Raw genomic sequence first — 24,815 nt, 5'->3', positions numbered from 1 at the left:
CACTTTTTATAAATCACACTTATTGTGGGATAGCATATGATGTACATAGATACACATCACAGCGAGAACCATACAACCATGCACGGACGCTAATAAATAAGGCTATCTACTAGTTTTTGGAATAAAATAAATTTAACTCATGGTCAGTAACAAAGTAAAAGAAAATGTACAAGAGCTGGATGGTTCTCTGTCACAGCTCAGACCTTCTATAACTGTTGTAAGATCTCCAAGGACAATTCCATCATATAACATTAAATAAACTTCAGGTACAAAAAAGTTGTTAGATCATGTGTTGAAAATGAGTAATAAAGCTAATCTTTCACTAATTTGCTAGAAACAAAATGCCATATTTGGTGGTAGAATGTCTTCTCTACTCAGGCTCATATTTATATTGGAGACATGGGGCTTAGATGCCTGTTATCTATCACACCTACTATGCAGCACTGCCACTGATTTCTCCAAAGCAGTTAGTTCTCAGATTTGGTTAAACTGATCATTAACACCTTATATTCTACAAATATTCCTCATTTGAAGTATTTTGCTGCTGTTATGAAGTGCTGTATTGATTTTTTATGATGCTCCATTAACACAATATTGCGACAAAGATGAAGCAGAATACGAGGCAGATCCACTTGAGTAATGGTTTTTAATATTTTTTTAATATTTTGTTTTTCCATCCTAGCCCCAAATGCCTAATCTTTGGGCCCTTCCAATAACAGAGCAAAACAGGTTTTTTGTTTCTACAGTCCTTTCAACGTGTGATAGGAAGTTCTTTATTAAAAAGGAGATTAGATGTGGTAACATATGCTCTCAATAATAAATAATAGGTTCTTTGATGATTCTTTGTCAGATTTTGAGAGAGAGAGAAGGGTATGATTTCTCATAGCAGCCCAGATGTTGAATATTATAATGAGTCGGGTATTCTGTCTTTTGGAGACTTTTTTCTTTTTAGGATGTGTAGGATGCATGCTGAACGCATGTGTACCTGCAGGGGTAGAATAATTTTGGAAGAGGAGGTTAAAGGGGAAACAGATATGAGGACAGTGGTGCTTTGCAGGAGGCTTTCATGAAGAACAAAATCAGACCTAATTAGATCAAATCAGCGTTAACTTGTCTTTCCGGTTTTGCAGTAGCAAACACATATGAGAAAAGCTTCAAAGGTGTTCCCTGCAGACCATTAACATACATGTGCATAAGTAACTTGTATTTGCCTACAGTTTGTTTTATAAACATCAAAAGTACACATGTATTTTTGGTTTCGTGCACACACTTATTGGTGCATGAAAGGGGTGGTCTAGGGGTTTTCCAAGGGGGTGTCAAGAAGTATTCGCGGAAGTTTCTATTTTCTTAGAAATATTCGTGTATAAATTAATTATTTGCGCAATTTTATACCCGCTAATTGACTTGCACAATTGAAATTAGACTTCTGTGCAATCTTTGGGTGGGAAGTCGGGGTAAACTGGAGGGGGTCCAGAATGATGTGCCAGGGGGTCTAGGTGAACTGGAGATGAACTGGGTGAACTGGCGGAGGTACTGGTAAACTGGTGATTTCATCAAAAACACTCACAAGAAAGTATTTATACATGCATTTGTTATAAAATACCTGTCTTTGTGTGTACATATTATATTTTTTATGCACCTAAAGTATATGCATGTATATTTATACAATTGTTACAGAAAGCAAGTTCATTCATTGTCTTGCAAATATTTGCGTGTGTACTGAAACATCTGCCTGCACTTTCAAAGCACTCTGGACTTTATAATCTGTGCAGCAACCTGCATAGTTTATAAAAATACTAGGATAAATCTCTGCTGACAACTTATGTGTGAAGCGCTTTGAAAATTATCCACCCAGACGCCATCTTCAAAACTTCGCACATACGTTTCCAGCAAAATTGTACCTGCAGAAAATGTAGGTGCAAGTGACCATGAGAACTTTGTACCCACAGTAAATTTCAAAGTAGAAAGTGCATGAAGCAGGTGGAAAGCCAAGGGCATAAAATGCGTGTGGTCTTGGGATCAATGCAGACAATTTGAAAATCGCCTCCATAATGTAACTGGCGGTATTCACATAACAGGAGGCCATGCTGAGCTTTGCTTGCAATCTTTGTGTCCTTTCTTGCTAGGGTTGCTACATCACCTCAGGGCAACCAAACAGGCTGATCCAGTCCCAGTTTTTGCCTCATTCTATACAGGGATTTGTAGTTTTGATTTTTCTTAGGGGATTCACCTGGAAAATAAGAACCAAATATCCATGCCAGCAATGGGGAAAAACCAGGACTGGATCAGCCTGTTTGGCTAAACAGGGATGAGGTGACAATCCTATTTCCAAGCAGGTGCAGTTATTTATATTTTTATGCACTTTGTCACACATTTTGTTTTTCTCCAAATATTGGTTTTGTCTCTTTATGGAGTTTATGTAGATAAACATAAATAGCGATAGCCTCTCCATCCACAATCAACCCCCTCACAGACAACCTGCTTCCATCTTCTCCACCCTGGTACCTGAAATTCTTACACTCAAGTGAAACTAGGCTATGAAACAATAATGAGTGGAAGCTTTATTTACACAGCACAATTCTTACAAGGCAATGTTTGTTTTGAATATTACAGTGTCAGATAACACAACTGTCCTTTTGTTCTTCAAGACCTGTGTTCAACTATTGTCTATCATATCCCACCACTGCATGTGGTTGATTTGGATTTTAGATTTAATTACTCGCCTTTTCCAGATTCTAGCTGAAAGTGAATTATAGTCTGATGACTTGAAAGCTATCCCTGTACTCATTGTAGGTCAACCTATGGCTCATGGCTCACTATAATCTTTGATTTCTTTTTTAATAAAGTAGAATGTCACCTTGGAGTGCTGGAAATGGACGTATGGCCTAACTTTCTCTCCCAACTGGTTTTCTCAGGTAAAATAGATGTGGCTTTGATATATTTTTTAAATCCACAACAAAACAGAGGTGTTTCTCCAAGGGTATAACACTGCAGTCACTCTTTTTTGTTTTTATTTTTTTGGAAATGTATTCTATACTTGATCCACCATAAATTGCATTCTACTTATATCTTCAAATATAATCCCCCGCCTCTCACCATGCAATAGGCCTCAAGCAGGATCATAAAGAAGCACTGCTAACTTAAACTTCAGAGACTCGGGGGCAAGATGGCCGCATGAGTGCTCCACACTTTTAGATACTCTTTGGAGTTTCTTCTAACTATTGCCTTTCAAATTAATTTCCTTACTATGTCCCCTAAGAGGAAGGGGAAGGTAAGGACTTACCCCACTGAGTCTGAGACTATGACTGGACAGTATCTGATCGATGGTTTTGTGGCTCCTGATCACGAGGGGGATATCCGAGCTGCTGTCTCCGATGGAGGAACAATGGACTCGGCAGCGAAGGAGGTGTCTCTCAACCCCCTTGATGACTGCCTTCCTCCGGCTCCACTGAGCCACCCCTCCGAATTGCTGGCATCCTTGACTGATGATGTCTATGCTGTCGCCGGCAGTTGGAGAAATTCAGAGGTGAAGGAGCTCAGCATTAGCTCCTTGTTTACATCAGGAGAGAAGCCCATGCCAGTTTCCAGTGAAGTTTCTGCCTCTTCTATCAGTGCTAGCCTTTCTGTGGCTGCCCCAGGTATGATTACCAGTGGAGCTTGCATTTTGCTTCCAAAACCAGAGACAGTGACTTTAGTAGCTATATGGGATCTTATTGTTGAGAGGTGGACCCTTGGACCGAGACGAGGTTGATGCAACCTGCAGAAGGAGGCCCTCCTGCATGTCTTCATCATAGGCAGGCGGTACTGGGTGAAGCGGAGACTCAACTGGACCTTTACCAATACCAGCCCTCATTCCCTGTAGTTGGAGCCCTTGGGTACCGGGGCCGGCTGGACTTAGATGCAGGTCTCTGGGCGATGAATCTGATGATGATCATAGGTGAGGCGGTCTCCAGGAGATGGGCAGAAGATTGGGGCAGACAGCAAGCAGACAAATCCAAGACAAGGCCAGAGATCAGGGCAGGTGGCGAAGAGAATGAAATCCAAGAGGCAGGAAGATGGCCGGGGCAGGCAGCAGACAAGCAGAAGTCAAGAGAATGTACGGAGGTCAAACCAGTGAGTCAGTCCAAGGAACAGGAGTGTGGAGCCAAGAGCAGGAATATGGAGCCAGGAATATGGAACCAGAAGCAGGAATGGGGAGAAGCAACTCATCAGTAAAGAGAATTCAATCTGCTGCTGAGGAAAGGGTTTAGCAGCATGGGCTGTCCTTAAATAGTCCTAGAGGTTGACGTTATCATCCGGGGCTGCAGGAAGTTTTCCCGCTGTGGCCTCTTTAAATCAAAGAGGAAGCCGCGAGCGCGCACCTAGGGACAGCGGTGGCCGGCTGCGCGGCAGTGTCGACTCCCTGCTACACCAGGAAGAAGCGGCAGCAGCGGTTCCCCAATGCCGCGAACAAGACTGGGATGTGGCCGGGCTCGGGGGTGAGTGAGGCTGGTCACGTGCGGCCAGCCATTGCAACACTTAATGGCTCAATTTGGAACTGCTTTTTCTCAGTGTTCATTAAAAGTTGACTCTATTGCTACAAAATTGGAATCTTTATCGGTTGACCATGATAAAGTCCATCACAATACTGCTGGAAAAACCACTTTTTTACAGGCTGAAGTTAAATCAGTTAAAGCAGTTCAAGCTTCCTTGATTCAGGAACGGGGCAGTATGTCCCAAAGAGTGGAAGTGATTGAAAATACACTTAGATATTTGAATTGCCATTTAATTAATTTTCCTCAAGTAATAGGTTTTGAATATTTCCTCATATTTGGTTTCCTCCATAACAAAAGTCTACTTTCTATCTAGTAAAGCCAATGTTCAGATTCCTTCTAATCTTGAGTTGACTGACTTTTTGGAATCCTTTCAATATGAGGCGGCAGAAAGTAGGGATGTGAATCAGGTGATCGATCGTCTTAACGAACGATTTTGGCTGGGGGGGGGAGGGAAATCTGATCGTCATGGTTTTTGTTTTTTTTAAATCATAAAAAATCGTAAATCGGGGGAGGGCGGGAAAACCGGCACCCTAAAACCCACCCCGACCCTTTAAAATAAATCCCCCACCCTCCCGAAGCCCCCCAAAATGTTTTAAATTACCTGGGGTCCAGTGGGGGGGTCCCGGCGCGATCTCCCGCTCTCGGGCCACGGCTGCGTTAAAAGAAATGGCGCCGGTGGCCCTTTGCCCTTACCATATGACAGGGCAAAGGTAGCGCCGGCGCCATTTTGGTTCCTGTCACCCGACGTCACGAGTGCAGGAGATCGCTCCCGGACCCCCGCTGGACCCCCAGGGACTTTTGGCCAGCTTGGGGGGGCCTCCTGACCCCCACAAGACTTGCCAAAAGTCCAGCGGGGGTCTGGGAGCGACCTCCTGCACGCGGGCCGTATTGCTAATATTCAAAATGGCGCCGGCGCTACTTTTGCCCTCACTATGTCAGTGAGGCACTCACTATGTCAGTAAGGGCAAAAGTAGCGCCGGCGCCATTTTGAATATTGGCAATACGGCCCGCGTGCAGGAGATCGTTCCCGGACCCCCGCTGAACTTTTGGCAAGTCTTGTGGGGGTCAGGAGGCCCCCCCAAGCTGGCCAAAAGTCCCTGCGGTCCAGCGGGGGTCTGGGAGCGATCTCCTGCACTCGTGACGTCGGGTGACAGGAACCAAAATGGCGCCGGCGCTACCTTTGCCCTGTCATATGGTAAGGGCAAAGGGCCACCGGCGCCATTTCTTTTAATGCAGCCATGGCCCGAGAGCGGGAGATCGTGCCGGGACCTCCCCCACTGGACCCCAGGTAATTTAAAACATTTTGGGGGGGCTTCGGGAGGGTGGGGGATTTATTTTAAAGGGTCGGGGTGGGTTTTAGGGTGCCGGTTTTCCCGCCCTCCCCCTCCCCTGATTTACGATTTTTTGATGATAAATCGGGGGAATTGTTATTGTATCGCGGCTCTAAAGATTTTTGATGATTTAAAATATATCTGACGATTGTTTTAAATCGTCAAAAAACGATTCACATCCCTAGCAGAAAGATCAACATTATTAGTGTCCTTCTTTGCTGAGCAAGATTTGAGCACTGTTATGAAGGGTTACTTCTCATATGTGAATGTGCAGTTTATAGGGCAGAATGTTAGAATTTACCCAGATTTAGCCCAAGGCACCCAAGAAAGGAGGAAGGGATTTCTGACTATGCGCCAGGAAACCCTTGTCCTTGGGGCTACTTTTATATTACGATATCCCTGTAAATATGTGGTTAAATTTCAACAAAATTCATACGTGCTTTTTTGCCCCTGAGCAGCTTAGAACATTTATTGATCCTAAAAAAAGTTGTTTAGTGAACCTAGCGTATTATCTTGTTTCAGAACTGGTCTAATTTGTAAAAATTTCAGGAAATTAGTACAAAACTCATGCAGAGCAGTTTCCTCTGTTTAATTTCCTATTTAATCTCCTCTTTTCTGCCTCCTCTGTTTGTAGACTGCTTGATTTGAAGGATTTTTCTTTGTGGAATGTATTTCCTGTAACTTGTTTTCAGTCGTGCTTCTGAATCAAAGTATTTTAGTTTTGTTGAATATTAAAATCTAATAATAAATATAGAGTTAAAAAAAAAATAAGCACTGCCTTTTCTCAGACATTTGCGGGATCACTAATGCTAACTACCCATTAATTATTTACTTCCTCAAAACCAACCAAACTTTATTGAAAATGAAATTGTTTCTTTGTTAAAAATAAGCTGTGGAGACTTATCTTAAATGTCTTGGAGCCCCGCTACCAATTTTTTCAGACCTCACAAACATCTGACATAGGCTTTTGTGTCGGCAGGTAATACCACTTGCAGTAGGGGTTAATTCATTTGTCGCCATTTTCTGAGGGTCAGTGAGATGAATAAACCCCTGAAGCAAGTAGTATTATCCGCCCATTTTACCCATGTAAGTGGCTTTTAAGAACATGAGAATTTGCCATACTGGGTCAGACCAGGGGTCTATCAAGCTCAGTATCTTGTTTTCAATAATGGCTAATCCATGTCACAAATACCTGGAAAGAATCCAAACAATAGATTCCATGCTGCTATTGCGCATTGATAAGCAGTGGCTATTCCTTAGCTCTACTTGGTTAAAACCAGTTTATAGACTTCTTCAGGAACTTGTCCAAACCGTTTTCAAACCCAGCTACACTAACTGCCTTAACCACATCCTCCAGCAATGAATTCCAGAGCTAAATGTGCGCTAAGCAAAAAATAATTTTCTCCAATTTGTTTTGAATATGCCTCTTACTAACTTCTTGGAGTGTCCCTTAGTCTTTTTATTTTTTGAAAGAGTAAATAACCAATTTACATTTACCCGGTCTGTTCCACTCATGATTTTATAGATCTCTATCATATCTCTCCTCAGCCGTCTCTTCTCCAAGCCGAACAGCCCTAATTTCTTTAGCCTTTTTTCATAGGAGAGCCATTACATACCCTTTATCAATTTGGTTACCTTTCTCTGTACTTTTTCCAATGCAGCTATATCTTATTTGAGATGTGTTGACTAGAATTGCACACAGTACTCAAGGTGTGACCTCACCATGGAGCAATAAAGAGGCATTATGACATTCTCCATTTTATTCTCTATTCCTTACCAAATAATTCCTAACATTATGAAAATTGCTACAATACTGAATATACATTGTCAATAGATTTCACCCTGTTAAATGCACTTAACGCAGGTAAATGACTTTTGAAAATTGCTATGATAGTACGTTACATTTACATGTGTAACTATTTTGAAAATTCACCTGTTTTTAAACAAGCTATAGTTTCCAACCCATCTTCTCCACGACATTGCTACATTTTAAAGTCTAAAGGAAATTGATGAAGTAGAGGATCCGAAAAATATTTCTTTCTGATTTGCAATTCTGAACTTTGAGAAAAAAATTAGTATTCCTTGTTTTGACAAAGTTCTTAAAAGTACAATTACAATATCTTTCAAATTATTCTCATGTAAAATGATAGAAAAACTGATAGATTTACCTATATAAATGCCGCGTTCTGGGGGAATCCTCTTTGCTGAGGAAATAGCTGTAAGTATAAAGGAAAGTAAACAGATTACAAATTGCATTTATTTATAAACACACTAATGGCTGACTTTGCATTGGTCTAGAGTGCCATCCACTGATCATTAATTGTTTTGCGATCCCAATCAGAAATCACGGGAAAACAAGAACAGTCTTCCTGCTTAAAATATGTTCCTGGTAAAACAAGCTTCTCTGAGTTAAAGGGCTATTTCAATCATTTTCCACCATGGTTAGTCTTCTCTCAGCTCTGCTTGGTTTACTTGTCAAAGCATGATTTTGCTAATGTAAAACTGCAAAGCCACGTAATGATTCCTCTAAAAGGGACCCACACAGGCTCCTCTTGTGATGCGCCTGCGTTAATGTGCCTCACTATAACATATATACCCACTACTCAGACATGTATGAATGAGTTGAGCTGCTTAAATGCTCATATGCCAAGCAATGATATGGCATCATCCTATCTCTTTGAAACCAAGGTGTGCTTTTTCCTATTGTACATCATCAATCACCTACTATCTGCATTAGGAGTACACAATTCTACTTCTGGAAAGATTGCAATCTTTGTTATCAAAATATAAAAATTAATCTGCTTCTTAGGTCATGTGTACACATAGGGATGTGTACACTTTTCAACTGGCGCACGTGTGTACATTTGTGCGCATTCGTCGACCCGGCCCAGGGACACAGACATTTTATAACATATGCATGCATATGCGCACATTATAAAATAGCTCGGTAGTGTGCACTTGTGCCAAATTTTAAGTGGGTGCGCATATGTGTGTGCAAATCCCGCTTCTATATTGTAAATCAGGGGATTTTAAAAGGGATGCACGCCAATACCATTCCCAGTTTTACCTATTCATCCCCAGTTCACCCAGTTAAGAGCTAGGTCCTCCAACCTCCCCTGATTTGATAGCCTTCACTCCCCCCAGTTATCCCCGACCCTTAAAACCCCGCAGATCTGCCCAGTTTTCTTTTCTTTTTAACTTACATGCGGATCGATACTGTAAAACCGCGGGAGAGCGGACGAACGCCCGCTCTCCCGGCGCACGCACCGGCCCTTCGCCGGTGCGAGCGATCCAGTATTCAAATGAGGCGACGCGGTGCAAACGAGGAAAAGGAGGCGCTAGGGACACTCAATTTTGCCGGCGTCGGTTCTCGAGCCCGCTGACAGCCACGGGCTCGGAAACCGGACGCCGGCAAAATTGAGCGTCCGGTTTTCGGCCCGACAGCCGCGGGCCGAATTCAAATTTTTTTCTTTTTTTCTTTTTACTTTTTTTTACTTTTGGGGACCTCCGACTTAATATCGCCATGATATTAAGTCGGAGGGTGCACAGAAAAGCAGTTTTTACTGCTTTTCTGTGCACTTTCCTGGCGCCGGAAGAAATTAGCGCCGACCTTTGGGTCGGCGCTAATTTCTTAGAGTAAAATGTGCGGCTTGGCTGCACATTTTACTTACTGGATCCCGCGCGCATACCTAATAGGGCCATCAACATGCATTTGCATGTTGAGGGCGCTATTAGGTGCCGCGGGTGGGCCGCGTGTTTTCCTCCCCTTACTGAATAAGGGGTAAGGGAAAACACGCGTCCAGAGCAGGCTGACAGTGCGCTCCGACGGAGCACACTTTACTGTATCGACCTGATGGTATCCATAGCAGAAGTAAAATTACTTGGCAGGGAGCCTTGGCAATACCTGGTTGCACAAGAATTTACGCACATCTCAGGTTCATGCTCCGAGACACCTGTGCTCTGCCCAGACCACACCCATGCCTCTTCCCTTTCTGAAAACTTTCAAGATGTGTGTACTGCAGCATTACACACCTATCTGGGCATTTTTAAAAATATGGTTGGTGAACGCAAGCCCGACTAAATTACGCATCCCCTGATTAATGCTTACGTCGAGCTTTAAAAATTCACCTCATAGGAGGCAATTCTGAGCAACCCTTGTAATTGTAAAGTATGTATGATAAAAGTAATCAGCTACTTTTACATAGGTGCTTTGTTCCTAATTTGAGAATGGAAGCTACAGGGATAGTTTTCCTTTGGAAATTAGCTAGCATAAAGCATGCATGTTAAAAGCATCCATGTATTTTCCACCTGCTATATGTGTGGGTAGCAGAGGTGGGGGGTGGCGGTAGGGGACATAAAATAGTACATTAACTTTTGAAAATACCAATTGCATGCACTGTTTTATTTCCTGACCTAAACATACTCTAAAGAATGCCCAATTTTAATGCAAATAAAAGTATGCACACAGCGAACCTGGCATGCATCTTTTAGCTGCTTTAATGAGGGCAATTTTCAGATAGGCCAAATGTACCAAGATAAATCAGTATTTACCTACAAAAATGACTTTTGATATTGACCCACCCCCCCCCCCCCCCCCAAATAGAGGACAGTTTTCAAAGGAATTTGCCCAGGTAACTAAGCAGTTATCCTAACTAAATTTCAGGGCTGAAAATTGCTCTCCTCTCATTCCACAAACTTTTTATCATGGGAAAAATGAAGTGGAAGGGCTGGAGTTAAGACAGGGAAGGCAAAGTACATGCAGAGAATTCTTATCACAATCCCCACAAGTACTTTTCCATCTGCACTTTACACTTGCTGGTCCCTTCCAGCCCCAAATTTTCGACAGAAAACGCCATGGAGAGCTTCCTTTGAAAATTATCTTAATAGCTGATAGGTACAAGCAGGTTTAAAAATTGCTCCCATCTCTCATAAATATAAAAATATAACTCTAACCCAAACCCAAACACTACCCCTAATCCTTTTGGTGGAAAGCCTCCATTTTGTCTGCACCTTGGCTGAGAACTTACCACTGTTATGCATGAAGGAATTCAGGTTGGGCAGCTAATGGCAAATCACTAGTTCTCTTCACTGCATTGGCTGGCATACCATAGAAACATAGCAATGACGGCAGAAAAGGACCAAACTCTCAATCCAGTCTGTCCAGCAAGCTTCTGGTAGCAACTATTATGCCCAACAAATCACCTTTATAATTATCAGTTGCCCAGACCGTCAAAGTCAGGGCCCTTGTTGATTGCTGTTTGAGACCAATTCCCCGCTACCTCCTGTCATTGAAGCAGAGAGCAATGGAGTTGCATTAAAAATATCAGGCTTTTTGGTTAAGGGTAGTAACCTCCGCACTGTCGCATCAGCAAGTTAGCCCCATGTTTATTTGTTTTCCCAGACTGTACAATTCAATGTACTTGTTGGTTGCTGTCTGAATCTAATTCCCCTTTTCCTCTTTCCCCCCTGCTGTTGAAGCAGAGAGCAATAATGAGTTGTATCAATATTATGAAGGCTTATTGGTTAAGAGGATAGTAACTGCCACACCAGCAAGTTACCCCCATGCACTCTTTTCCTCATTTCCATCCTGTAGCCTTTAGGGATCCACAGTGTTTATCCCATGCCCCTTTGAAATCTTTCACCGTTTTTGTCTTCACCACCTCCTCCAGTAGGACATTCCAGGCATCCACCACCCTCTCCGGGAAGAAATATTTCCTGACGTTGGTTCTAAGTCATCCTCCCTGGAGTTTCATTTCATGACCCCTAGTTCTATTGATTTCTTTCCAATGGAAAAGGTTTGTCGTTGATTGTGCATCATTAAAGCCTTTCAGGTATCTGAAGGTCTGTATCATATCTCCCCTGCACCTCCTCTCCTCCAGGGTATACATATTTAGGTCCCTCAACCTCTCCTCTTAAGTCATTTGATGGAGACTGCCCTACCATTTTGTTTGCCCTTCTCTGGACCACCTCCAGCCAAGTTTCCATTACAAAGAATCAGGGAACAAAAGAAGAGCTGCCAAAATCAAGAGCATGGCTACTTATCTAGAAGCTAAAGATGTCCAAAATACAGACCTATTGGTTTGTGTCATGCCTTCAGCTTTGATACTTACATTTTCTGTCTCTTGTCATCATACGCCAGAATCTTCGTCACATCCCAATCTCCCGATGTAATGGACTGCAAGTTGTCATTGCTGTTATTGGCCTGCAAAGACAGAAGCGCAGGGAAGGCCTAAGATTTCTCCTTGACATAGATATGCAGATGGGAAGGAATTTCATAGCTCATTAAGAATATATCTATATTTATTTTCTTTATGTAGCAGATACCAACGTGTTAAAGATATATTTCACAGAGGATTTACTATAAACAGTAGTTCAGCACAAGCATCTAGAAGGCTGGCTATGTTTGTCTGCATGCCAACATGCTGAACTACACAGTGCCCGATTTTCAGTAGCTCACATATTTGAAAAGTGCGCAAGTGCTAATTTAAAATAGGAAACCCAAGAAGTTTCTCTCTGAAAATGAGGTAATGTAAAGTGTACACGGACTAAGGGGACGCATATTTTGCACCTACATTTTGTGCAGGAGGTTAAGAAGGAAGTAAAATAGCTTGAGTACTTTTGAAAATCTCAGGTATACTATTTTACTCCCCTGATCTGAATGCCCTCCACCACTACCTCTTTTTAAACCGGCTAAAAGTACACTTGTAATGGAAGCCCATGCATCCTTTTAGCTCAGGAAGGGAGTGCAATTTTCAGCCAGGCCAGTTTACCCAAGCAAATGACTTTGAAAGTCACCCTCTTAAGGGGGCTACTTTCAAAAGAATCGCATGCTCAGATGAAAAGTAAGTATGTATTTTTGCTTTGAAAATGGGCCATGGGTACAAAGTATCGGCAGAAATTTGCACCTACGTTTTATCCTTTTTATTTCTTTATGGAAAATGAGGCATTGAGAGTGGAAAATAGATTATTTTCTTCTCCTGATCTGAACATGGGCCCAGGCTAGAAGTGCACATGTAGTGGAAACCCATGCTTGCTTTTAGTCAGGTGAAGGGCAGGTGATTTTTAGACAGCTCTTTAACCAGGTAAATCAGAGAAGTGCTTTTGAAAACTGCCATCAGGAAGGGTGATTTTCAAAGGGAGTTCTCTCCAAGTTAAGAAGTGCTTGCACCTGCCAGTCCTATCCCAGCGATGGATTCTGTCAGAGGGTGCCTGTAATTGTGGTTGCTCGTAGGTAGGGCCCTAGAATAGAATGCCATTTTTAATTCTGCGATACATATACACTGTAAGAAATTGCTAAATACTGACGCTTCAGTGAAATCATTCTTTCATAATTATTGATTTGATTTCTACAGCACATTCATTCAAAAAAAAATATGCAAGGTGCTTACATTTTTTAAAAAGATATTTTATGCATGAGAGGCACTTTGGACATGAAAATAAGAACTCCATTAACATGCAAGTCCTGCTTTACTCATGATCATACAGTAATAATGTTTTTTGTTTATTGAGGTTTTTGCAACAGTTCTGAAAAATAATTGATTCACCCTGGAGATGCAGATGGGCATCGAAACACGGTACTGTGTTGGAAAAAAAAGAAACAGGGCCTCCCACGCCTCTCACCCATCCCTCCCACCCAGAAGAATGCCAGAGCCAGGATCCTCCCCAGTCCAGAGGGGGGATCTGAAGATGAGATCTAGGTCTTGGACCAAGCCAGGGCATTGTGTGGGGCCTAGCCAAGGTTGCAGCGATCTACTACAGCTTACGCAAGACTGAGGCTTTTGCCTGGGTCTGGGTGCCAGGGTCAGCTGGTACAGAAGCCTAGGCCTTGTGTAGGCCTAAGCCACAGTAGGTCACCACGACCTTGGCCTAGGCCCTGTGCAAGGTCTAAGCTAGGAGGCCTGGTCCCAACAAATGGGCCTTGGCCTAGGGAAGCCTGATGCTGCAGCCCAGCCCGGAGATTGGGTTCAAATACCTGGGCCTTGGCTTAAGTGAGGGCCCAGAGCCAGGCCTGACACTGCAATCCGGCCCAGAGGCCAGGTCCTGACACTGGGGCCTCAGCCAATTCAGGCCTGATGCTGAGGCCCAGGCCCAGAGGCCAGGTCCTGATGATTGGGTCACGGCCTGGACTCATGCCCAATGCCAGGGCCTGGCCCGGACCCAGGCCTGACATTGAAGCCTGTCCCAGAAGTCAGTTCAGATCCCTGTAACTCATCCTAGGCCAGGACCTGGACCCAAGCCTGATGCCACAGCCCAACCCGGAGGACATATCCCAACATAAGGGCCTCAGTCCAGACCTAGGCCTGATGCCAGGGCCTAGGTCTGGACTGAGGCCCTCAGGCCCTCTGTTCATGAGATGAGGGCCTCAGTCCAGACCTAGGCCCTGATGCCAGGGCCTAGGTCTGGACTGAGGCCCTCATCTCATTTTCTATTTTTTTCCTTCCGAATGCCCAGTCCTACTTCCTAGCCCCAGATCTCCGGAGGATCTGCAGGAAGGGGCAGATTTCAGTGATGTCATAGCTTCTGTGGCCCACCTAATTCTGACACCTATACAAAGGAGCTCATTAACTTAGTGCACAGCAAAACTATTGTGCATAGTTTGCTTTGCAGGCCAGATTACGCAAAAAAAAATAATTAAAAGGCTACACTAGTTTTGATTTTTTTTTGCAAAATCCTACCTGCAAAGCAAACTTTGAGCATGATTTTAGTACATGCAAAGTTAATGAGCTGCTTCAAAGGATTGCATCACATCAACTTATCTGCTATTAATTTGAATAAAATTTCATAAGCAATGCTATGCGTGAAATTTTACTCTTTGTGAAAGAGAAATACTTCACGAATGTCCTCTGCACATTAAAATTGCAAACAGTGTGTGCTATCGCAAATAATGTACATTAGTTGACCGTTTTGCACAGGAAACATTTGTGAATTTAATGTTCTATCTCAAAGTGACTTGCCCAGTCAAACAGCTGATGGCAATGTTTAGATTTGATCTCTCAGGTCCCACAGGCTCTCCTGATTCACATTTCTGAACTCTACCCCCCTTAGACCACATTTCTGTCCCCTTGTTTTCTGGGTAACTGCAATGATATGTCAAAATATTAAAGCATCACATTTTTGCTTTTTTTCCCTAAATATATAGATCTACTATATGACTTAGGGCTTCATTTTCCATAGGGATCGCATGAGATAAGGAATGTTTCACACGCGAAAAGTCCCTTATCGCGTGCGATACCAAAATGGGGGCGGAGTCGGCCCCGGAAGAGGAGGAGTTAGGGCGTCACCCGGGCCGACTCCGCGAAGACGCCGCGGACGACGAAAAGGTAAGGCCCTTTTCGCGTCCGCATCCGCGTCGCGTCGCGTCAGCGATCTCACCATCGCACCGCGATGGTGAGATCGCTGCCGGCTAGCGCAGGCCCGCCCCCCATTTCGGCACCCCGCCCCTCATTCCCTAAAGTATTGCAGGCCTGCGATACTTTAGAAAATGAGGCCCTTAGAGAAGGAAAAGCAGATAGGTTGGTTTAGTCTTTTGACATACAACAGGTCATTGCTATAATCCAAAAAACAAAGGGATGTATACATAGATAAACAGATACCAGTAGATAAATTAACTCTCTTTAATTTTATTAGGCATGATCAGTCAGCATAGTATAGTATAAGATTTAAATACTGTTCATTTGAAATTGGTAGATAGTTAAATTTCATTTCTAAATATACTATACTGTACATTTCAAGAACGATATGCATATGAGGCATTTTTTGAAACATGAAATTCAAATATTCTTTAGCACGTCCCAAGTAAAGAGCTAAAATAAATGTGTTACAGAACAATTATAATCAGTTCTAGATTTGCATTGGATTAAAAAATAGTAGAGCAGTTATTTCACCTGTGAGGAAGACATGGCAATGTGGTAGAACTTTCCACGTCCTCCCTGTGGAATTGCTCGGACGAAGAAAAACTTCTTACCATCTTTTGAGAAGATGGGCTCTTCATTCTGCAAATACCAAGTTGAGTTATTATATAGTGTGCATTGCAACACGAGTTTATACATACAATTAAGAAAAATGAATATTGAGTTTATACAGCTTGCTGCCAGGAGCTGAGTGAACTGTGCCAACAAGACTATTAGCTCTTGTATGCAAAACTCTCCATCCTTACATATCTTTTATGTTTCTGTTTCATTTGGCTTAGCTAAAGGCCCTTTGACATAGAGGCCACCCTTACCAACTGTGTGACTACTGACATTGTATTAATTTTTCTTATGCACGTTTTTTTTTAATTGACACAGTATATGGAATGCAGTCTCAGTTAAGCATATGTACATTGAATTAATGATTTACTGGGAAGGAAGAAGGCCACATACATAGGAGGATGGAAGCAGTTGTGATTATAGTGTAGTAACAGATCACAGAAAAAGGGGTGGTGGTAGGTTTTAAGGAAACTTGGGGAGTTCTTCCATGAAGAAGGAGGTGCAAATAGAGAAGTCTGGAGTACTGCAATGGGTTGTGAATTCCAGAGACCAAGAAGGGAAAAGACTTTGAAATGAGAATGAGCAAACGAGTCGGGAAAAGGCAAATAAAGTTTGAAATGTAGGAAGGAGCAGAGAGAAGTAAAAAGATTGTAAAAGAGCAAAGGAGAAATTTGTGTTAACCTTTTTTTTTTTTTTTTTTTTTTTAGCAGTGTGTCATCACTGCTAGAGAAAAATAAAATAATACTTGCCCTAGTCATCACTACTCCATAAAAGTGGCAAATTCAGATGTATATGCAACATAAGAATTGCAAAGTTGTTTTAAGGAAAAAAAAATATTGCTATATCAAGAGCCAACAAAGTTGGATAAAATCATTATATCATTCAGAATGTATTCATCAAAGGTAAATGATAGGGATGTGCAGACAAAAAGTTTATGTTCATAAGTCCATAAGTCGAAAAGGGGGGTCAATTTCGGTCAATATGGACATATGGAGAATTCCATAAGTTGAGTCTATGTCCATACGTGCACCGGTTCCCTAAATATAAATTTAAACCCCTCACCCTCCTTAATCCCCCCCAAGACTTACCAAAACTCCCTGGTGGTCCAGCGGGGTCAGGAAGCCATTCCTCTATTCCTTTGCGAGGAGCACATGACGTCCGTGTCACGTCGGAGTGACGCGGCCGTCACGTGGTCCACCGCGGTTCCGCTCCCAGACCCCTCGTTGGACACAAACAGAACTTTTGGCCAGCTTGGGGGGGGTCAGGAGCACGTGACGGCCGCGTCACAAGTGACGCGGCCGTCACATGGTCCACCGCGGTTCCGCTCCCGGACCCCTCGTTGGACACAAACGGAACTTTTGGCCAGCTTGGGGGGGCCTCCTGACCTCCCCAAGCTGGCCAAAAGCTAGCCAAAAGTTCCGTTTGTGTCCGAGGGGTCCGGGAGCGGAACCGCGGTGGACCACGTGACGGCCGCGTCACTCCGACGTGACACGGACGTCACGTGCTCCTCGCAAAGGAATAGAGGAATGGCTTCCTGACTCCCCGCTGGACCACCAGGGAGTTTTGGTAAGTCTTGGGGGGGATTAAGGAGGGTGAGGGGTTTAAATTTTTATTTAAGATCAACGATCGCGATTTCCAACGTATTCAACATAGCTATGTTGAATAAGTTGGAAATCCGATCATTTTTGCCTCATCACTTTTTTATGTTAAAAAAAAAAAAAGTAGTGTTTTACATATAAGTTCAAAACGAATGCACACCCCTAGTAAATGAAGTTCACAGCCCAAAGCACAGTGATTAACAGCAAATAAAAATAAGTTTACCATGCATTCACCAAGGCAAATGAGATTTCTTCATGAACTTATTACACATTTCAAAATATAAAATGCTTTCAGAACATACCCATACTTTCTGGTTCACTTCATCAAAAGCAACAGAAATGAAAAATCAGGTACTTAATACATCAAAAACCCTTCAACTGCTTTCAGTGCTGAGAAGAACCTACGTTTTAATAAAGACCCTGCGATGGAGCCGTCGGCATCAGGGAGCAGGACTAGGGTTGCCAACTGGCTCCAGATTTTCAGGACAGGTCGATCTAGTCCTGCTTTTACTCACCTGCACACAGGTACTTATAGTCTTGCTATTCTTATGGAATACAATAAGGAAATCGGAATAAATCCCAGCATACAATGGGGTAAAACCAGGATTGGATCAACCTGTCCTGGAAATCTGGAGCTAGTTGGCATCCCTAAGCAGGGCACAGCTTGGGCAGATTAGGCAGACTGGGAGGGAGGGGGTTGGGGGAGGAGTCAGAGAGGGCGTAGGGCATAGTTGGCTCAGGACTACTTGGGATTGGCCAGAGAGGAAGTTCAAAAGGGCTAGCCAGGCTATGGAAGTATTCTTTTTCTTCTTCGCTAGGGCTGGTGCTTCCAGCTTGCTCCAAAATTGTGTTTCCTTATTGTACTCACCAGCTGGTTTCTTTGAAGTATCAGCTCCATATTCGTGGCAGCGCAAATGGAAAAGGCAAATGGCCCCGTGAGTGAAGTAGTGGCTGCAGAGGCATAAAGTGCCAAAAGAGCGCAGATGGGGAGAGAGGCAGAGGCAAAGGCAGCTCAAGTACCAGCTGAAGGGAGAGGCAGAGGAAGTGGCGATCGAGGTGGCAGCAGCAATTCAGGCACAGCAGTGGTACTGTGAGGTAGGCATTTGCGAAGGGGTGGGGGTTTAATATGAAAGAATTAGCTCGAGACACATACACACATAAAGTGCAAATGCATTAGCTTGCAGTGCCATTAGAAGAATGGTAGAGGGTGGGGGTGGAAAGGGGGGGATGAGGGGCGATGGTTAAAAAGTAATGTACTGGCTCTGGTCTGCATGCTAGGCATTGGGGAAATCAAGCCATTTAGCTGGGGGCAGAGGTAAGACAAACTCGTCATGGGCAGTGGTCTTAAAGGGAAGGGCGAGAGTGTATGGTGGCAGCCATGTTAGTTTAGGGTGCCGTGGGCCTGCAGCAGCCATGTTAGTTTGGGGTGCATGGGGGCTTGTGGTGGCCATCTTCAGGAGGGGCACATGCTGTTATACTTGGGCAGATTGTGTGGTGGTGGCCATTTTTGGTGAGGGATACATCAAGCTGGTGGTAGCCACCTTTGATTAGGGCACTCTTCAATGACAGTGGCCATTTTAGATTGGGGCATACTTGGCTGACAGTAGCCATTTTGAATGGGGCACATTTCAAAAAGCAATGGCCACTTTGGAGTGGGGTACAGTGAAATGTTAGCAGCCATTATGGAATGGGGCACATTATATAATCCAAAAAATAAAACGTTTTCTCAGCACCATTTAGGTTTGGGGTGCAGGCTGGGGAGGCATGGCACAGCTTATTAGGGAGTACAGTTCAACTTTGCATGGATACATATTGATAGTCGTGCAGATGGAATACAGCAAGCCCCTTCTGCAGCAGAAGTTTATTAGATGTCGGCCTTCCTATAGCGCTGAATACTTGAGGCGGAATCACAGGTGCAGCAAGAAGACACATTTCATGCTGCAGGTCAATAAGAAATAATCCACCTACTTGTATACTTAAATTCTTGAGTTTGTCTTTCCTTCTAGCAATTAGGTGCAGCAGGCAAGGGATGAATGGCTCCAAAGAGACATACCAAGTCTGTTCCTCTCAAGGATTAGAGATCCCACATGCAGAGAAACAAAACAAGGGGATCCACACCAAACAGGGAGCCAGCAGGTTCGGGAAAGCACAGTGGGCCAACCCCTCACCCAATTCAGCTCATAATAGAGATAGGAGGGCACAGAGTTAAAAAAAACCCTGTGCACCCCAACTCCTCACAGGGCTTCAAGGGTGACCAGCGGTAGCCATCAGGAATTGGAAGAGTTAATGTTGGAGCTTTGCCAGCAAGCATAGATACACAGCACAGACTGGTTTCAGCAGCGCATGATGGGAACATATGGCCAATAGCCAAGGTGCTAAATTGGGCAAGATTTCCTCACAAGTGTTCAATATGCTTCTAGCTCCGAGGGACAGCATGGATATACATTTAATGGACCAAGATAAGAAAAGATGCCTTGGAGCAATCAGAGACTCAGACTCTCATTCAGTTCCAGGCAGCGGCGATGAAGAACTGGCTCAAAAGAGGGACGCAGGGCAAGAAGAAAGAGATGAAAGAGGGTGTACTGCCTACCAGCTGGTTTCCTGCAAGTGATTCCTGATAATCAAGTCGGAGGTGAGGACTCTCAGCCCCGACGAAACACTGTTTGGCCTCGCCCCGTTGCTGACATCATCGGGCAGAGACTCATCGGAGGGCCCATAAAATCGGCCCAGCTGCAGTAAAACTGCGAGGAGAAGGAGGTGAAAGAGGGTGTACTGCCTACCAGCTGGTTTTCTGCAGAAACGCTGCTTGGCCACGCCCCTTCGCTGACATCATTGGGCAGAGACACATCAAAGGGCCCATAAAATCGGCCCAGGTGTGGCGTGTGGCTGCCGCATCGCCTAAGCCTTTGCTTAGTTTTCTTGGATATTTCTACATAATTTCTTCTATTAACCTCCTTTATCCTCCAAGTAAAGGATCTAACTGAGAAGAGCAGTTTTGTGAGATTGGTCTGGCCCAATTCATGTTTTTTTTTTCTATATAGTATGCCGCATTCTGTGCGAAAGAGAAGGGCGAGAGAGAGGTGGAACCTGCAAACGCCCCTGGAACCCTTATAAAGGGTCCGATGGACTCACATATACAACGGACGCTAGGATCGGATGAGGCGCAGGATGTGGCAGCTACCGAGGAAGTCATCGCCACCGGACCTATCTCTATCCTTATCCCCGATCTATAGGGAACCTCCATCCAATCCGGCGATTTCCAGAGCCCAGGGTATTACGGGGGCAAGCCTCACTGCGCAAGTCGCAGATCGAGAAGTTAGCCCAGCAGGGCCAGAGACCTCAGGAGCATCTGCAATAACAAACCGGACAGGACCCCCTCGGGGTCGGGCTGACTCACTGGTATTGGAAGGTGGAGAAGATCAGTTGGATCAAGTAAAGGTGTTAGGAACAACTTATTTACCCAAAATATTAATTTCACAATTGGTTAAGCCAAGTATAATAACTTTGGATGTGATCTGGGATGCAATAGCAAGTTTACATAAATCTAATGCTTCTCAAGTAAACCTGATAGTAGAAAAAGTGAATGCTATGCAGGATAGAATGTTTGATAAAGAAGTATTTAAAGAAAAAGAGATAAAAGATAATGGGGTAGATTTTCAAAGGGATATGCGCGTACCCTCCGAAAACATACCCCAAACCCCCCCTGTGGACGCCGAGCCTATTTTGCATAGGCTCGGCGGCGCGTGCAAGCCCCGGGACGCGCGTAAGGCCCGGGGCTTCGTAAAAGGGGCGGGGAGGGGGTGGGGAGGGGCATGTCCGGGGTCAGGGGGCGGTTCGGGGCGGGACCGGGGGCATGGTGCCGGCCCGGGGGCATGGTCGAGGCCTCCGGACCAGCCCCCGGGTCGGGTGATGTCGCACCAGCAGCCCACTGGCGCGCGCAGATTTACACCTGCTTTCAGCAGGCGTAAACCTGCCAACAAAGGTAGGGGGGGTTTTAGATAGGGCCGGGGGGGGGTGGGTTAGGTAGGGGAAGGGAGGGGAAGGGAGGGGAAGGTGAGGGGGGGTGGAAAGAAAATTCCCTCTGAGGCCGCTCCGTGGGGGTCAGGAGAGTCCCCCAAGACTTGCCAAAAGCCCTGGTGGTCCAGCGGGGGTCCGGGAGCAATCTCCTGCACTCGGGCCATCGGCTGCCAGTAATCAAAATGGCGCCGATAGCCTTTACCCTTACTATGTCACAGGGGCTACCGTTGCCATTTGTCAGCCCCTATCACATGGTAGGAACACAAGATGGCGCCAGCCATCCAGTGCTCCTACCATGTGACAGGATCCGGCCAATGGCATGGATACCCTGTCACATGGTAAGGGCAAAGGGCCATCGGCGCCATTTTGATTTGTGGCAGCCGACGGCCCAGGAGCGGGAGGACGGCCCGGAGCGGGAGATCGTGGGAGATCACTCCCGGGAACCTCACTGGACCACCAGGTACCTGTAAAAAGTTTTTTTGGGGGGGTCGGGAGGGTGGGGGAAGCTAAGGGGTTACTTTTAAAGGGTTGGGGTGGGTTTAGGTGTTATTTTTGTGTGTCATTTTTCCCGCCCTCCCCCAAAACGATAAGGGAACCCCCACGATCAATATCGTGGGGTTTTCCTATCGTTTTGGGGGAGCCCCCATCTAGGGTGGCAATGATTTGCTGTCCTTGTGTAGCATGGAACTAGTTCAAAAAATTCAAATAAATTTCATCAAGATTTCAAGATGGTTCTCAGTCAGTCATCCCATGGTCCTGCATCACCCCCAAGTGAAGGGAGAGTGCTCTCACCAGGCACTGGATGTACAGGTTCATGCTCCTTGTGCATGGGCTGTACATCCCTCATGACTTAATAGATGAAAGCCCAGGAATGTTTCATCAAGTTGGTGAACATTTATTGGACATAGGCTGGAAGATTTTCAACAGTGACTTACAAGATGTGTTAGAGGTATTGCTGGACAGCTTTGGCTGCAGTGTTTAAGGTGGGGCAAACAGGAGTGTTACCAGGGGGCAGTGGCATGGTGACCAGCAAGCTAATTGGGCCTTCCCATCCTCCCATTCACTCAGGTCTTAGTGCAGGGCAGGTGCCCGGGGAAGAGGCCGGGTGGGCAATGACAACTCAGGGCAGCGGCCCAATTATATGTGGTCTGGAACCCTGGCGCTTCAATGGCAGCCAGGGGAGAAGAAAGAGACATGGCCAGAGCAGCACTCAGCTGAGATCAGATGACTTCTATCTCAGCCTGACAACACCACTTTCAACACATTGGCTTCTACAGCCAGGTTTTAGGCTATCCATGGATTGTTGACTAATGGTTTCGGGCACTGGTCACCTAGGGAAGAGAAGTTTACGATGGTCATTGATTTATCATTGCAGTTTTGTTGTATGTAATTGGTCCATGTAATTACATTATCACTTTCTATGCTGAACTTTTATATGCTGTGGCCATAATCTGTCCATAAAAAGTGTTTGAATTACACCTAGTCTCTGTGGCTTATTTGCAGGAGGGGGGAGGGGAGGGGAGAGGGAGAATGTTTGGAAGAGGAGTCAGGATCTATCCCCTGCCCATGTTGTGCAACAGTGTTTTTCAGTGGAAAAAAGTCTAAAAGACTCAGTATGTTTAGAAATACTTGTCTATCCTTGTTGCCATGCCTGTTTCTTATAGTGTCTGAAGCAACTCTCACTTTCAGTTTTGACATAAGACTTCTGGACTGACATGCAAAAACAAGTGACAAAATGGACAATCATCATTAAAAAAAAACAAAAAAAAAAACCCAACCCAACTACTGTGCTTCCACTGCCACATGATTTATTCCTCTAGTACTTCTTGGCAGCCAAAGTAGATGTTTTGACAAGTTGCTGAATCTACATCCTTCCCAAGTTCCTTATGTTGACAAGGCCATGCAAATGTTAATGTAAATGATTAACGCTCTCCTCCCACACCTCCCATTTGTTGTGGCTGCCACACTGCTCGTGTCTGACTGGTACAACACTTTCCAAAGACACACTGAGTTCCCGAGACTCTGAAAGGATACTCTTTTGCTCCACTTGAAAATCTGTCTCTATTTGCTCAGGCAGCCGACTCTTACTCCTCTACTGTAGTTCAAATCTGACTGCATGACTCAGCTTGTTCCCAGGATAACCTGCTGCAAGCACTTTATGACAGCTCTCGGCTAAACTCTAAGGGGGATACTGTATAGGGGTGCTAAATATATAATTTTATGTAACAGTGCAAAAACAAAATATTGCTCTTGGATTTCCCAGCCTTCAATGTGAAGAGAGGCAACTTGAGCATTAGACATGGCCTTTACACTACACCACAACAAAATCTACTTGATTTACAGCATTTGTACATTCCTGTGACATTTCTCCAATACAAAGATTTTGGGCCTGCTTTACTAAGCTGTTTTCCCCAGAGACACAGAATGGGAGGGAAAAAGATCATTAAGAGATCAGTCCTAGGGAGATCAATTTTCAAATCAATTTCTGTGGTGTAAAAAGTGTTTAGCCTGCATTCATTGGCTGTCTGAAAACCACCCTCGAGATCTCACTAGAGGTAAAGATCAGTGCGTTCATCCACATCCTGCATACTCTAAGCCGCATAGAGGAGGCATTCACGAGGGCGTGATTAGAGTGGGGACAGAAAAGAACACACCTAGATAGCATTTCCAAATCTTTGTATATACTGTACTTTTCTAACAAAAAATTACCTGTAGAAAACAGGTGAAAGTGATCGTGCAAAAATATGCATGCTCTTTCGCTTTGAAAACCGATGCAAAGCCTACCAGTAAGAAAATAAAATGCATGCGGTCTTTTTCTCTCTTTTTCTCAAACTTAATTAAATTAAATTAAAGATTTCTGTCATTTGTGGCTGGTCAGTCACTTCAAAACAAACTCAGTTAAGCATTATTTAGAGTGTTGAAGTGCTTACGAGCCCCCCATTACAGACATGAAAGTGGTGAAGAAGCAAACACTTTTTGACATGTCACACATAGTTATTATTTTTGTTCTCAGTTTTTGATTTTTGATCCTAAGCAGTTTTGTAATTACTAAGAACATTATAGTCTCAGCCTTGCACTTGTTTTTTATAGACAAAAGACTCCATAAGTTAGATAAAAGATGCTGAAATGCAAGGTTGTAGAACATTTTGAACTATTAGGTGTTGTGGAGTGCTAGGAGAGCGATCCCACTCCTGGGAGATGTGTGTGCCCTTGGGCCGCGACTCGACTCCAGAGGGGTCTGAAGAGGTGCCGCGGGAGGCGTGGCATGCCCGAGCATGGGCTGGACGGGAGCAGGGCTGGAGTGAAGACTGGCTGACAGGCCCTCCTCCGGACCTGCGCGCTTCGGAAGACCCAACAACGCAATGT

General features: G+C 44.4%; 1 protein-coding gene across 1 annotated transcript in view; it reads right to left on the bottom strand.

The window, feature by feature from the left end:
* Nucleotides 1–24,815, bottom strand: part of DPP6 (dipeptidyl peptidase like 6) — a 1,747,714-nt gene that overhangs the window by 150,216 nt on the left and 1,572,683 nt on the right. The window contains exons 13-15 of the mRNA XM_029588457.1: nucleotides 15,751–15,858; nucleotides 11,977–12,068; nucleotides 8,035–8,082 (exon numbers count right to left, since the gene is read on the bottom strand). Coding sequence (XP_029444317.1) covers nucleotides 8,035–8,082; nucleotides 11,977–12,068; nucleotides 15,751–15,858 — 248 coding nt within the window. The remainder of the gene's footprint in view (nucleotides 1–8,034; nucleotides 8,083–11,976; nucleotides 12,069–15,750; nucleotides 15,859–24,815) is intronic.

This window comes from Rhinatrema bivittatum, chromosome 2 (genome assembly GCF_901001135.1).
Source record: "Rhinatrema bivittatum chromosome 2, aRhiBiv1.1, whole genome shotgun sequence".
NCBI lineage: Eukaryota > Metazoa > Chordata > Amphibia > Gymnophiona > Rhinatrematidae > Rhinatrema > Rhinatrema bivittatum.
Note: the sequence above shows the minus strand (reverse complement) of the source record. Positions and strands in the feature narration are given on the sequence as shown.